The sequence below is a fragment of the Chelonoidis abingdonii genome, chromosome 2 (genome assembly GCF_003597395.2).
Source record: "Chelonoidis abingdonii isolate Lonesome George chromosome 2, CheloAbing_2.0, whole genome shotgun sequence".
NCBI classification, from domain to species: Eukaryota; Metazoa; Chordata; order Testudines; family Testudinidae; genus Chelonoidis; species Chelonoidis abingdonii.
In genome coordinates, this window is record NC_133770.1 from 12,494,170 (window position 1) to 12,508,343 (window position 14,174).

At 44.4% G+C, this 14,174-nt stretch overlaps 1 protein-coding gene across 2 annotated transcripts in view; it reads left to right on the plus strand.

Annotated features, from left to right (window-relative positions):
* Positions 1–14,174, plus strand: part of CRHR2 (corticotropin releasing hormone receptor 2) — a 290,812-nt gene that overhangs the window by 97,108 nt on the left and 179,530 nt on the right. Inside the window, exons 1-2 of one of the 2 annotated variants that reach the window (XM_032764680.2) lie at positions 815–1,057; positions 1,187–1,306. In XM_032764680.2, coding sequence (XP_032620571.1) covers positions 940–1,057; positions 1,187–1,306 — 238 coding nt within the window. In that variant the 5' untranslated portion in view covers positions 815–939. Of the gene's footprint in view, positions 1–814; positions 1,058–1,186; positions 1,307–14,174 lie in introns of those variants that run through there. The other variant, XM_032764679.2, reaches the window with a different exon arrangement.

Sequence of the window (14,174 nt, forward strand, 5' to 3'; positions counted from 1 at the left end):
TGGATCCACGCTAGGCAAATTCAGAGGGGGAAATAAGGTGAAGATTTTTAACAATTAGGCTATTTAACCATTGGAACAATGTACCATGAGTTGTGGTGGATTCCCCATGACTGATCATTTTTAAATCAAGATGGGATGTTTTTCTAAAATCTGCTCTAGGAATTATTTTGGGGCAGTTCTACAGCCTGTCTTATGGAGGAGGTCAGACTAATGGCCACAGTGGTCCCTTCTAGCCTACGGATCTATGCATCCCCTTTTCTCCAGCACCCCTCTTCCTCCTGGCTCTCCTCCAGAGTCCCCTTCCTCTACCCGCACCCCCAATTTTTGTCACTTTTCCTCAAGGTCTGGCCCCTTTGTAGATATCACTCCTGCTTCCCAATCTGTCTCTTCCCCACCTACCCCCATGCTTCTGTCTAAGCCGTCCCTCACCCGTCCACACAGGAAAAGCAGGAATTGCTTCGCTTACAGATGGATGAGAGGTTAATTTCACTGTGCCACTTTCCTTTGAGATTTCATTGCTGATTTAATGTACATTAAACATTCTTACTGAGGGGTAATAATCAAGCCAGTAACAGCTGATGATAAACCTGGGTGCGTAGAGAGAAGGTGGGGAGAAGCAGAATAGCGAGGCTGACAATGCCAGTAGGAATTGGCAAGCTGCCAAGCGAGGGGGGCTAGCTGAGAGAGACCTGTCCTTTACTCCGCACACGCTGGGATTCTATTGGTTACCGAGCTGCTGTTTAAAGCAGAAGCGCTTGGAGGAATTAGCTGCAGAGCCAGCCACCGGATTGCAGCCCACCCTTCAGTGCACCGAGAGGGGGAGAGGCACACGCAGGAGCTAGCAGTGTTCAGATTTTGATTTCTTTTTGAAAGAGAAAAGAAGGGAGGGAAAGATCCCAGAAAAGGTGCTCAGATCCCACAGCCCTGGGGGGGCAAATAATGGATGCGACCATATTTCAGTTCATCATCGACGAATTTGATGCCAACTGCAGCCTCCTAGATGCTTTGCAGGATACTTTTTTCGAGAGTACCTCTGTTCCTTTCCTTGGCTTTGATGGTAAGATGCGTTAGCCTATTACAGGGCTTGGAAAAGCCTGGAGTTAATATTCTTAGTCACACTTTGCTTTGTGATGTGAATGGGCTTTCTCAATCGCTTCTCTTTCATTTCTCTTTTTTTAATGTGAAGGTCCATATTGCAATGCCACCACTGATCAAATAGGGACCTGCTGGCCCCAGGCCACTGCTGGGGAACTGGTGGAGAGACCCTGCCCGGAGTTTTTCAACGGGATCAAGTACAACACCACCCGTAAGTACAAACTCCCCTCTTCTCTGTCTGTAGCTTGTGCTGAGAAAAATGCTCTTATGAAGCCCCTTAATGCGTCCTCATAAAAAGCGGTTTCTTAAGTGTTTGGCTGGGAATTGACACATCCTGCACATTCTGAGTGAGGCATATAAATTCCTGTTTTGAGTGATACCCATTTTAACATAAACTTGGCCTTTTAAACACTTGCATATGTTTCTTCAGGCAGATGTGGAGAAGAAAACACGCTGTGTCTTTTAAGGAGACAAGGACACTTAAACATGCCCACTGAATTTCGTAGGTATTTACAAGTGTGATCCTAGTTTGTGCACATGTTTCAATTAAAGTAATCTCTCTGGCTTGTTCAATCCTCAGTCTTAATTAATAAATTGGTGATGTGTTTGGGAACAACCAACCCTCTGGAGGGAACAATATGCGTCTGAATAGGGATTAGAGTGGACTGGAAAGCCCTGAAGTCCTGATCCAACAACAGAGGCTGAGGTGCCGAATGGACTTAACTTCACTGGCAGTTTCCTTATTAATCAGGAATGGAGGCAGTGCCTTAAGCCGGTTGCATCAGGAACTCAGGTGAGCCTGTACTAGGATGTCAATAGACAGATCAAATTTACCAGCACAATAAAGTGCAGTCTTATGTGTATCGTACAAATTGTTTGCAGCTGGCTATAAATATTTTAATAACTACACAATAGTGAGTCATCGGCACACATTTGAGAGGGGTTTGTTTTCAGGCTGTGGACTCAGGCATTCATTTCCCCTCATTCTGGTCAATATTGATCAATCCGTTTAGGAACTTTTGGATGATTAAGTGCCCTGAGTGCTAGCTCTCCATATGCATAGTACTTGGTTAACAGTCTTTTTCAGAACATTTTTAATGTCTGTTTCTGCATCCTTGGAATGTTCATTGTGCCCTTGTCCTTGTGGGGAATTAATTCATGTTAATAAGGCTTTGGTATTTTCTTAGGCTCCAGATTCACTTGGCTTTCTGTCAGTCAGTCTGAAGAGGGAGGGTGTCAGGGAACCGTGCATCTCTCTTACAGCTTGATTTTAACTTGTTGGAAGTGGATTTTCTCTTCTCTTCTTTCATGGGTTAATAACCAGATTTGTGAAAGGGCACAGCACTCAATATCTCCCATTTGAGAACCAAGGGAGCTGCTGAAGGCCAAGCACTCCTGAAAATCAGCATAGAATCCTCCTTCTGCAACCCTTCCTTGGGCAAAGCACCCAGTGAAGTCAGCCATAGGTTCACCTGGGTAAGGGCTGCAGGATTACCCTTCTGCAAGCTGTGCTTCTTGTGGTGAAATGTGCTATGCCCTTCCAGGGGCCAAATGCTACCGTCCTTTCTCAGAATGAATACTCTTCTACTTCACAAGCAAGTACCATTGACATCAATGGGACTAGTCAAGGAGACGGGAACAATTCAGCAAGAGTGGGGGTATTGGGAATCTGGCCCTAAAAGTTGCTGATGTGCCTTCCATGTAAGTGTAAGTAAAAGAAGAACTGGGACTATTAATCTTCCGTTTTCCCTGTGTGTATGGGAAGTTGGTTTCATTGATTTTTTTCAGAGTTTTTATACTTCTCAAAGGGCTTGATGGAAACAGCATGGTATGGTTATTAACTAGTTGCAGCCTTAAAGACAAGTGGGAGAGATGTTAAATGGAGTTCCTATGCCCTGAACAAAAAGACCTAAAAATCCTTTTTTTTTCATGCAGATACTCTTCATGACTGGTCCTTTCAACATTTCTTAATTTAATTGGAAGCTCAGTCTTTTCTGCATAATGTCTCAGGGTGGTGATTATTTACCTTGCATTCACAGTAAACTTTCTCTAAATACCTGGCTTTAAGATCTACGGCACAGTTATTACTGCTCAGCATTAGTTACATGCTGATTCTGGGATGACATGCTCACAAATAAATATTCAGATACTGCATGGGAAAATCTATTTGCAATAGTCATGTGAAATGGATCATCACTTGTGTCTAAATTGGAAACATTTATGTGTGTCCATAGTAAAGTTGAGGTATCTTTGCACCACTTTTCAATAATGCCTAGAGAAGTTTGGGTTCTGCATCAGAGACAGCTAGTAGCAAATGTCTAGAGAAATTCTACTCTTCCATGTATTTAGATGTGGACCTGATCCTTCAGCGCCTTGCTCACATGAACAAAGACAGTTTGCAGGATGAGGCCTGGGTTCAAGACAGCATGTAAAATCAACTGCTTAATAACCAGCTTGCAGACTTTCCTAAATATATTTCAACAGGAAACTGTTAATTGTTAACCGGTCTGCTACAATTAAGATGCAATTATTTCTGGAATTTGAAAGAGATGTCCAGGAATACAGACAGGGCATGTTTCATATCCCTGGAGGTTCATCTGCTTCCCACGTTTTGGCTACTTCTGCTTGATGTTTCACTTAGATAGCTGATTAAATGTACTAGGACACCCTTTGCAGCAGAACCCCATCTGGGAGTAGATTGTGTACGTTATACAAATAGTGATATAAACACAGTCAACTGAATGTAACAGTAACTCAATCTCACGAATAAGGACCATAGAGTGCAGGATTGCTTTGGAGATAATTTGCATTGACACAAGAGATTTCTACCCTAAAATGCTTAGTTCAGTTCTTTTCTGCTTGTGGCACAACATCATGATCCATTTTAAATCGAACCAAGAGGTACAGATAAGAAATAATTTGGTGTTATTCCCCAGTAAGTGCTGCGGCTGCACTCTTATCTGGTTCTTTGGACTGTAGACAAAAATGCTCATACTGCAAAATTCACTACGTCAAATGTTTGTCTTAGCTATTATCCTGTTGACATGAAGAAGGAAGATACTTGGTTATTGGTTTGAGGGCAATTACCCCTTAGGAAACATTACATATTTTTGTGTTGCTGTAAAGTCTTGGGAATCAAATGATGAAGTAGTGGATCTTGGTCTTCTAAACACAGTGGGTGAGATCCTCAGCTGGCTCAAATCAGTGAAGTACCACTAATCCTCTGAGCCAAACTGGTCTTAATGGAGTTACCCCAGAGGTGAATTTAACTCCCTAATGCCTCAACTCCAGCCTATTACAAAAACCCGTGCACTCAGGCATGCAGATGCAGTAACAATGGAAACCATCAAACGATCCAGCAGAATTGATCCAAAAGGCACTACAGGCAAGAAGATGAAAACTACCCAGAGTCAGTACACAGACATTTCCATTCAGCTACAAGACAGAGAGAGCAGCTTGTGATTGTAACTAAAATCTTCTCTTGTAAGATACCCTGTGATTTTTTTTTCCCCTGAGAGCTATCAGGTGGCATTGCTAACCTTCAGATGGTTTAGTAAAGCAGCAGGGCCAGGTTTGCTCTCTTTATCCTGTGTGCTCCATTATGGCAGCAAATTCTTTTTTCCCTATGTATTTCATGAAGACAAGACTTGTTAACAAACACAGTTCTACTCACCAATAAGTACCAACAAGAGCGAATTCTGTGGTTGGGGTTCTGGAAATTCCATTGCCAAGTTGTTTTTCATATACTGAGCTGTTATCAAATTTACAAAGAAATGAGACACCCACCCCCAATTAAAATAAAAGCCCTACCGGTTTGTGTGTGTGTGTGTGTGTGTGTATGTGTAAACTGGTAGGGCTTTTATTTTAATTGGGGTTGGGTGTCTTATTTCTTTGTAAATTCGATGGCAGCTCAGTATATGTATATTCGATGGCCAAAAAACCCACGTTAATGTGGACTTAAACTAGCTTGATGGCATGTCATCCCTTGATGCCAGGGGGAGGTTTGAGCATTGGCCTGCTAAACCCAGAGCTGTGAGTTCAATCCTTGAGAGGGCCATTTAGGGATGTGGGGCAAAAATCAGTACTTGGATCTGCTAGTGAAGGCAGGAGGCTGGACTCGATGACCTTTCAAGGTCCCTTCCAGTTATAGGAGATTGGTATATATCTCCCTTTGCAGAATACTAGAGGAGTACTGTCAGTAGCAAGCTGGGATGTGAGTTGGCTTTATTATCAACATAAATGCCAGGTTAAGTGACTGTGTTTGGTGTAGCTATATTGAATGGTGGAGGCAGTAGTTAGCTCTGGTCAGTAGAGGGTGTCTGGGAGATGTGTGGATTAGTGTGAAGTGTGTGATAGAGCTGTGATTGTGATATAAGATGTATGTTTTCCACCCTCTAAAGTGTGGGGGGGGGGGAAGGGATGTGATGCTGTTTGTTTTCGGAATGCAGCATGCCTCATTTCTATGGATAATTGGGCAGGTTCTGTCAGTAGTGGGGCAGAAGACTTTTATTTGAATGATGCTATCAGCAGTGAGGTGTAACATGACAGGATTTGAATGCTTTAACAATGGGGAAGTGACAGTGTAGGTCTGAGATGGTATCCTGTGAAGAAGCGTGAGGGGCTTTAAGAGGTTGTGAAGTGGTTCTTAAATTGTCCGTCTATTGTATTATTTCTAAGGCCGTGGCTAATGGTGAGCATACACCTTTTTGTCCTTGAATGATGTTGGATGGAATCCTGTAAGGGAGAGTGAATGGGCTGTAAAAGGGGGCAAACTGTGGGTATGTGTGTGAAGGAGACATATGGGTGCATTGCTGTACAAGGACAGAGTTCAGCTTGCATGGGCGATCTTGTCTGTACATCTCCTAGCCTTCAGACACTGAGTTTTGCTCAGCTCAGTGTACTGCAAGGGGCCAACTTTCCACCAAGCAACCTTGACTGTGAACTAACAGAGGTGTGTGTGTGGGGGGTGTCATTAAATTTCCTAGTTTGTTTGTTTTTTAATAGGAAAAGATGTGGTATTGGCAAGAGTTGTTTAAGCAGTTGTAGGTATCATGTCCTGCAATTTGCATACCAAGGCAAAACAGCCTGTAGTGAACCATCCCTATGCCAGGGGTGCTCGGTGCTGTCCCGCTAACTTCTGCAACCGTGTGATCCAGGAATAGCCCAGAATCCACAGCCAGCCTGGCATTGCACGTATTTCTTTTTCCCTGCAGCAGTCAAGTGCCTGTGCTTGAAGTCCAAACCTCTGCACTGTGTGTCTTTGGGAACACTACATTAATCCGTAGCCACTTGCTACACACTCCCCTCCCTCTCCAGAGCCAGGAAAATACAGATTTTCCTCAAACAACCAGCCCAAGACTTGTCTACCACCCATTCTTATTGCCTAACCCCTTCACAACCACTCTCCCCATGCTGCCCACCCAGCAAGTTCTCTGCCTTAGGCGCATCCCCATCCAATATAATAAAAGTTCTGGTTAGGTTGGCTGCTGAGCGTTCTGCTGTGTTCAGTGTAAACCTGCCCGTACCATAAAAACACCAGCTATTAAAACAGACAATGTGTAGCAAGGAACATTGCGCAGGTATACAAAGGTTCAGACTAGAAATAGCAGCAGCGGGGTCAAGGCATCCACATATTCCCTCAAACTGCCTAGGTAACCATAGAGTGGCTGCATAGAAACCCTCCCGTGCTCTTCTGCACATCCCTCCACAGCATAGGAAGCTTTGAAAGGAGAGCAGTGGCCCATTCATCTCAATGGATATTCTCAGCTGAATGTAGATGTATGCAACCTGAAATAACAGCTCTCTCCGTCTCAATGGAGGTTCCTATCCCTGTCCTGAGTGCTTTAAAGCCTATGACATGCAAAAAGTATATCCATCCTCAGCTCCCCATTTAGAAGGACAGAACGTCCCCAGATTCTGACTGACATGGGGGGTGGATGTGCAGGGAGGAGACCTTAGACCCTCCCAAAAGGGCAACCTCCCCCGAACCTGGCTCAAATGAGAGGAACAAGGAGGTGGGAGTGGGGTTCCAACCTCTGCAGATGGACCTGGAGCCCCAGATCTTGGCATTCACATGGGGGCAGTGAAATGGGCTCAGATATCCCCAGATGCGCAAAGCCTCCCTTATCCCAGATGATAGAAATGTAGAATTGGAAGGGACCTCAAGAGATCATTTCTAGTCCATTCCCCAGCACTGAGGCAGGACCAAGTAAACTTAGACCATACCTGAGAGGTGTTTGTCCAACCTGTTCTTCAAAACCTCCCATGACAGGGATTCCACAATCTCCCTTGGAAGCCTATTCCAGAGCTGGACTACCCTAATAGTTCAAAAGTTTTTCCTAAAATCTAACCTAAATTTCCCTTGCTGCAGGTAAAGCCCATTGCTTCTAGTCTACCTTTAGTGGACATGGAGAACAACTTTCAGAGTAGCAGCCGTGTTAGTCTGTATCTGCAAAAAGAACAGGAGTACTTGTGGCACCTTAGAGACTAACAAATTTATTTGAGCATGAGCTTTTGTGGGCTACAGGCCACTTCATCAGATGCATAGACTAGAACATATAATAAGGAGATATATATACATACAGAGAACATGAAAAGGTGGAAGTTGTCATACCAACTCTAAGAGTCTAATTAATTAAGATGAGCAATTATCAGCAGGAGAAAAAAAAACTTTTGTAGTGATAATCAAGATGTCCCATTTCAGACAGTTTGACAAGAAGGTGTGAGGATCCTTAACATGGGGAAATATATTCAATTTGTTAGAGTTGGTATGGCAACTTTCACCTTTTCATGTTCTCTGTATGTATATATATCTTCTTACTACATGTTCCATTCTATGCATCTGATGAAGTGGGTTTTAGCCCATGAAAGCTTATGTTCAAATAAATTTGTTAGTCTCTAAAGTGCCACAAGTACTCCTGTTCTTTTTATGGAGAACAGCTGATCACCTTCCTCTTTATAAGAGCCCTTAACATATCTCAAGACTGTTTTCAAGTTCCCCTCCCTCATCTTCTTCCCAGTTTTCTTTTCTCAACTAAACATGCCCATTTTTAAATCTTTCCTCCTAGGTCAGATTTTCTAAACCTTTGATCATTTTTGTTGCACCTCTGGACTCTTTCCAATTTGCCCTCATCTTTCCTAAGTGTGGTGCCCAGAACTGGACACAGTTCTCCAGCTGAGGCCTCACTAGTGCTGAGAAGAGTGGGACAATTACCTCCTGTGTTTTACATATGACACTCCTGTTAATGCACCCCAGAAAGATATTAGCCTTTTTCACAGCTATATCACACTGTTGGCTCGTATTTGATCTGTGATCCACTTTAATCCCCAGATTCTTTTCAGCAGTGCCAACACCTGGCCAGTTATTCCCCATTGTGTAGCTGTCCATTTGATTTTTCCTTCCTAAGGGAAGTACTTTGCACTTGTCTTTACTGAATTTCATTTTGCTGATTTCAGACCAATTCTCCAGTTTGTCAAAGTCATTTTGAATTCTAATCCTGTCCTCCAAAGTGCTAGCAACCCCCTACCCCCCAGTTTGGTGTCATCCACAAATTTTATAAGTATATTTTCCACTCATTAGTGAGAATATTGAATGCTACCAGACCCAGTACTGACCCCTGTGGGACCCCACTAGACACAACCTCCCATTTGAGAGTGAACCATTGAAAACTACTCTTTGAGTATGGTCTTCCAACCAGTTATGCACCCGCCTTCTAGTAATTTTATCTAGACCACATTTCCCTAGTTTGCTTATGGGAATGTCATGTGGGACTATGCTGAAATTCTTAGTAAAATCACAATCACATGAGAGGGCAGTGAGGGGGGTCCAGAACCCCCTAGAGGAGCAAAAGGCTCCCAGATCCGGGTGTATATACAGGAAGGGAGCATGTGAGGCTGATAGGTATCCCTGCCTCTATCCTCCCCTAGTCCCCCTGCCACTGTCCCACCCCTCCACTCCTTCTAACCCCCAAGGCCTCTCTCTTCTTCTCTACTACTCTTCCCTCATTTATCTGCCTCCCTATAGCCCCCCTCCTCTCGCTTCAGCCCAAACCTCTCTTCATCGTATTCCCCCACTCCATACCCCCTAATTACTCCTCCTTTCCCAGGAACCATTCACATGTCTTATTTTTTCCTCAACAATATTGAGAGATGCAGGGGGGTTGAGGGTGCAGGGGCATTGAGGTGCACTGGCAAAGCAGGGGGTGCAGGGAATTGGGGTGCACTGGCAAAGTAGGGGGTGCAGGGTGATTGGGTGCACTGACAGAGCACATGGTGCAGGGGGTTGGGGTTCACTGACAAAGCATAAGGTGCAGAGGATTGGGGTGCCCTGACAAAGCATGAGGTGCAGGGGATTGGGATGCACTGACAAAGCACGAAGTCCAGGGGATTGAAGTGCATTGACAAAGTAGGGGGTGCAGGGGATTGTGGTGTACTGACAAAACATGAGGTGCAGGGGGTTGGGGTGCATTGACAAAGTAGGGGTGCAGGGGACTGGAGTGCACTGACAAAGCACGAGGTGCAGAGGGTTGGGGTGCACTGGCAGAGCTCTGGGTTGCATCAAGACATCTTTTTAAAGGTCCATCTTTCTAAGGGTACGTCTCCACTAGCAGTGGCTTGTAGAGTACAGGCACTGCATAGCTAGCTAGCACGGGTATAAATAAATAGCATTATAGACAGTGGGGCACGGCTTAGGTGAGAAAAGCAGAATGCCTGACACAACCCCCAGGTCTGCATCCTACCTAGGCTCTCTACACACCCAAGCAGTACCTCCCACAACTACACTGCTATTCTTAACTGTAGTGTCCTGCAGCCTCTCCCCTGCCAGAGCCTTTCACTGCAGTGTGTAGCTACACATGTAGTGCTTCTACTCTACTCACCGCCATAAGGATAGACCAGCCCTAGAGTCATTATGATCTGATGACTGTTTGGCAACATACTGGGAAGCTGATTCCTGTTTTCACTTCAGCAGGTTTCCACCTCTTGGAAACCTTCTCCATTACTGGCCTGAAGTACTGTTCTCATTCGCAGGCCATGCGAGAGTGCACAAGGATCTGTGAAAGGGGGACTTTCTGTAGCTGCACTTGCGCATGGGGCACATCTGGTTTTGCTCTTCGTAAGCTTAGTGGGCATCTCTGCGTTGATGTTTCTAAGAGAGAAGGGACGAGAAGTGGCTGCATTAGGAGATAGAGCAGGAGCCAACAAGTGTGCTTGTGTATCAAAATGGTACATGGGATGTCAAAGCCCCTAGAAGGCTAGAGGAGTATTTTGGGAGAAAATGAGTTAGCATAAATAATTGGGGTCTTAGCAAGTACAATTGTTTTCCTTTATCTCACAGCTCAATTCACACCAGCCCTTCAAGGGAACTTAGAATCATAGAATATCAGGGTTGGAAGGGACCTCAGGAGATCATCTAGTCCAACCTCTTGCTCAAAGCAGGACCAATCCCCAGACAGATTTTTACCCCAGTTCCCTAAATGCCCCCCCTCAAGGATTGAACTCACAACCCTGGGTTTAAGGCCAATGCTCAAACCACTGAGCGCTCTCTCCCCCCGCAACTTGTCTGCCATGTGCACCCACAACACAAGGTATTTGCAGATGGCTGTTGGTTTCTTATCAGAAATTAGTTCGACTGTTGAAGGCATCACCTATTTCATGCTCCATCGAGAATTTCCCACAGTACTTTGTTTTGTCACCTTTGCCTTGACCATAGATAAATAATCTTTTGTGTGTGTGTTTATAGGGGAAGGGGGACATTAAGGACTCTTTTTTTCACCTTTCTAAAGGAAAATGCAGGAAATATATTGTTTAACTGGGCCAAAGAGACTCACGGGGAAAATTGTCATCAGTTAAGCTACTGAACCTTGAATGGGAACAAATTGTTGCTGCTTTTCTTTTGAATAAGGAATTGTTGAAAATGTTTCTGTAATGTAGGTTGTAATTAAGTGCATAAAAACAGGAGTCATTCTAGGAAATCATCGGTATTAGAGCCATATTCATGCTTTATAGCACAGTACCTGTTCAGGTAATTATAGAACTGTTCATTTTATAAGTGGCTGCCCTGAATGCTGTACTGGTATTTCTACTTATGCTCCCATAGATCTCCCTTTAGCCCAGAAGTTGCTCCTATGAGCCTTTCTATTCATAGTTCAATTTTGTCTAACCTCCTTTTGTAAGAGGTTCTTCCGTTGGTTAATGGAGAATTTTCTTTGAAAATTGAGCACCATGGTAAGAGTATTTCACCTTATGTTCTGGTAGTCTCACTCTGTGTCAGGGAGAGAAATGAAATACCCATCAATGCAGCTTGACCGATTAGAGTTAGTTGGGTGCCTTTTAAATACAGTTGGGTGCAATGCAGAGATACAGAAGATGTGTGGATTGGCGGGAGAGGGGGAAGGCAAGAGCTTCCATCAGTGCCTGAAAGCCAACCCGAAATTAAATCAGAATGACAAAATACCGGAGCCTTTTGATTTGTCTGAAGTAGATTTTGAAGAGTAGAGCCTTGCCAAGAGAGAGCTGGAGATAACCTTTGGTTTTGCAGCAAAAATGCACATGTCGCTCTTTTTACCCTGCAAAGTCAACGCATCCACTGGATGTAAAACATTTATGCAGAGACCTAACACTGTCCACCTGTCCCTCTGTCATTCTTGTCATGCTTTCTGGCCATCCCATTAGTGTTTTTCATTGGATTTTAAAGAAGGAAAATGAGCAGAGGTGCAATAAGAAAAGTTGACTTCCAACAACCCTACAGAATGCACTCCTTGTACTGGAAGGATAAGATTGCCCTGTGCTTAGCCAAAGGGACCATGCCCTATTGGTGCTCTCAAGGTGAGCGTCATTGGGAGCAGCCTGTGTAAGGGAGACGCCTTTAGAGAAAGCAGGTGCAGCTATAGAGTTTGGCTTTTCTTTCATTTACAGCGCAATAAATCAGGAGAAAGTCCAGTGAAGTGGAATCCATGTAAAATTGGTGTGAGAGGAGAATCAGGCCATAATAGCTCATTTCCAAGGACATTGCTGGGATGCTACGTATGTGACACCTGTTCTGCAGGTACAAACTGTGCTGCATTCAGAACAGCTCTCCAGTCGCTGGTTGGTGTGTAGGGATGGGAACAGCAGGACCATTGCGAGGGGCCCTGCTCAGATAATACACCCTTGGGACAGGTCACTCCATTGGCATTGCTGTCCAGCTTGCTTACCACCAGGCATCCAATCCAAACAATGGCTGCCTTCTCCAGAGGTTGCATTAGGGATGGAGGAAGGGCCTCTGGCTGTGGGCAGTGCATCAGCCCTACAGCAACCAGGATTCAGCCCAACAAAATCATTACAGAAGGTGCTGGAACTAGGGGTGCTGAGGGTGCTGCTGCACCCCTGGCTTGAAGTGGTTTCCATCCTATAAAGGGTTTACAGTTTGGTTCAATGGCTCTCGACTCCTCCACTGTACAAACTGTTCCAGTGCCCTGATCATCACTGCAGTTCAGGAAGTAAATTTGAATACCTTAAAGTTAAGTGAGATAATGGAGGGGGTGGGTGATACAGGAGATGGGTGAGAAATAGAGAAGAGAATGAGGCAGAGAAGAGATCAGTAACCAAAGATATGGAAAGAGGGGATGTAGATTCTTAGGCAGATGAGATTTATGGGTTAAGATCTGAGAAGAGACCCTCAGCTGCTGTCAGTTGGCTTGACTTCAATGGAGCTATGCACAGCTGAGGATTTGACCTATCAAGTGGATATTCCCTTTGGTCGCTTGATAGTTTTAGATCAGGTTGTACCCTGGCTGTGATGATCTGAGGCTGTGTATTTGAATTCATGCATAAATGTTGGGTGTCATTTTTTCCCCAAGGCTTGCTTGCTTGCTTGCTTTCACATAATTTTTGCTAAGATTGTCCTGATGGGTGCTGCAATTTGAAAAGCGCATGTTGGAAGCAACGTTTAAAAAGTGAATGAAAACAACCAATTTTTCACCCTTGTTTCATCATCACCCTTTGAAATGCGTAATCTCCCCATTGAATATAAAACTGCAGTTAATAGCATGTGGTACACTAAGGAGATTATCAATAATGGGTTTCAATCATTTTTTCAGAATTTTCTTCAGCTAATCAAATGCTAATTGTGGTTTTGTGTCGGGTTATTAGGACGGTTTTCTGTGCACTAATCAGATCATGCGTGATTAGGTTTCTGTTGATGTTGTGCAAACTCGGCAAATCTTCCAAAATCAGGGCCTGATCCTGTAGTTCAGATTCAGGCACAACTCTCACTGGGCTTGAGCTATGAGACTGATGGAATTCAGGATCAACTTCCATGGGGTAACACTGATGGATACCAGCTAGGAATCCAATGAAATGGGTTTGCACCCACAAAAGCTCATGCTCCAATACATCTGTTAATCTATAAGGTGCCATAGAACTCTTTGCTTCTTTTACAGCTAGGAAACTGGTTCCTTGACTTCACTGGGAGACTTGTCCTTGGCCACTCTGACTCAGACATCCAAATGTTTAGAGAAGTGATTCTCAACTAGTTGCTCAGGGATCACTTCCCACTAGTCCCAGGGAAGGTGTCTGTGTCACATTGGTGGAATATCTGTCAGTCGTCAAGAAGCAGTGTTTGTCATTAGCCATAGGCTAAGACAGTCCAGGGCACTCTTCTGGTTTTCAGAGGCTTTTGGGACCATCTCAGTGGGTGCAGGAAATCATCCCTGCACTCTGCATGGCTACTCCATATCTTCCTTTGTCAGGTGTTTCTTTGGTGCAAAGAGAACGGTGCTTCACTTTTTGATTGATCCTGGATGAGCAGCAAACACCTAGAATCAAACTGCAAAGAAACCGAGAAACTGAGGAAGTGGACAATTCTGTGCTGCTGGATAATCTGGATAATTTTCTACCAGAGGGGTAGAAAATGAGCAGCACAGATACAAAAGGAGTGTGGGAGGAGGGGAAGGATCCAAACCAAAACCTAACACTACACACACAACTCTGCCTGGGGAGACAATGAGGGAGAGAATGAACCACATGTGACAATACTCATCCCCTTGCTTAGAGTATGTCTATGCTCAGGGCCAGTGCTTCCATTTAGGTGACCTAGGTGG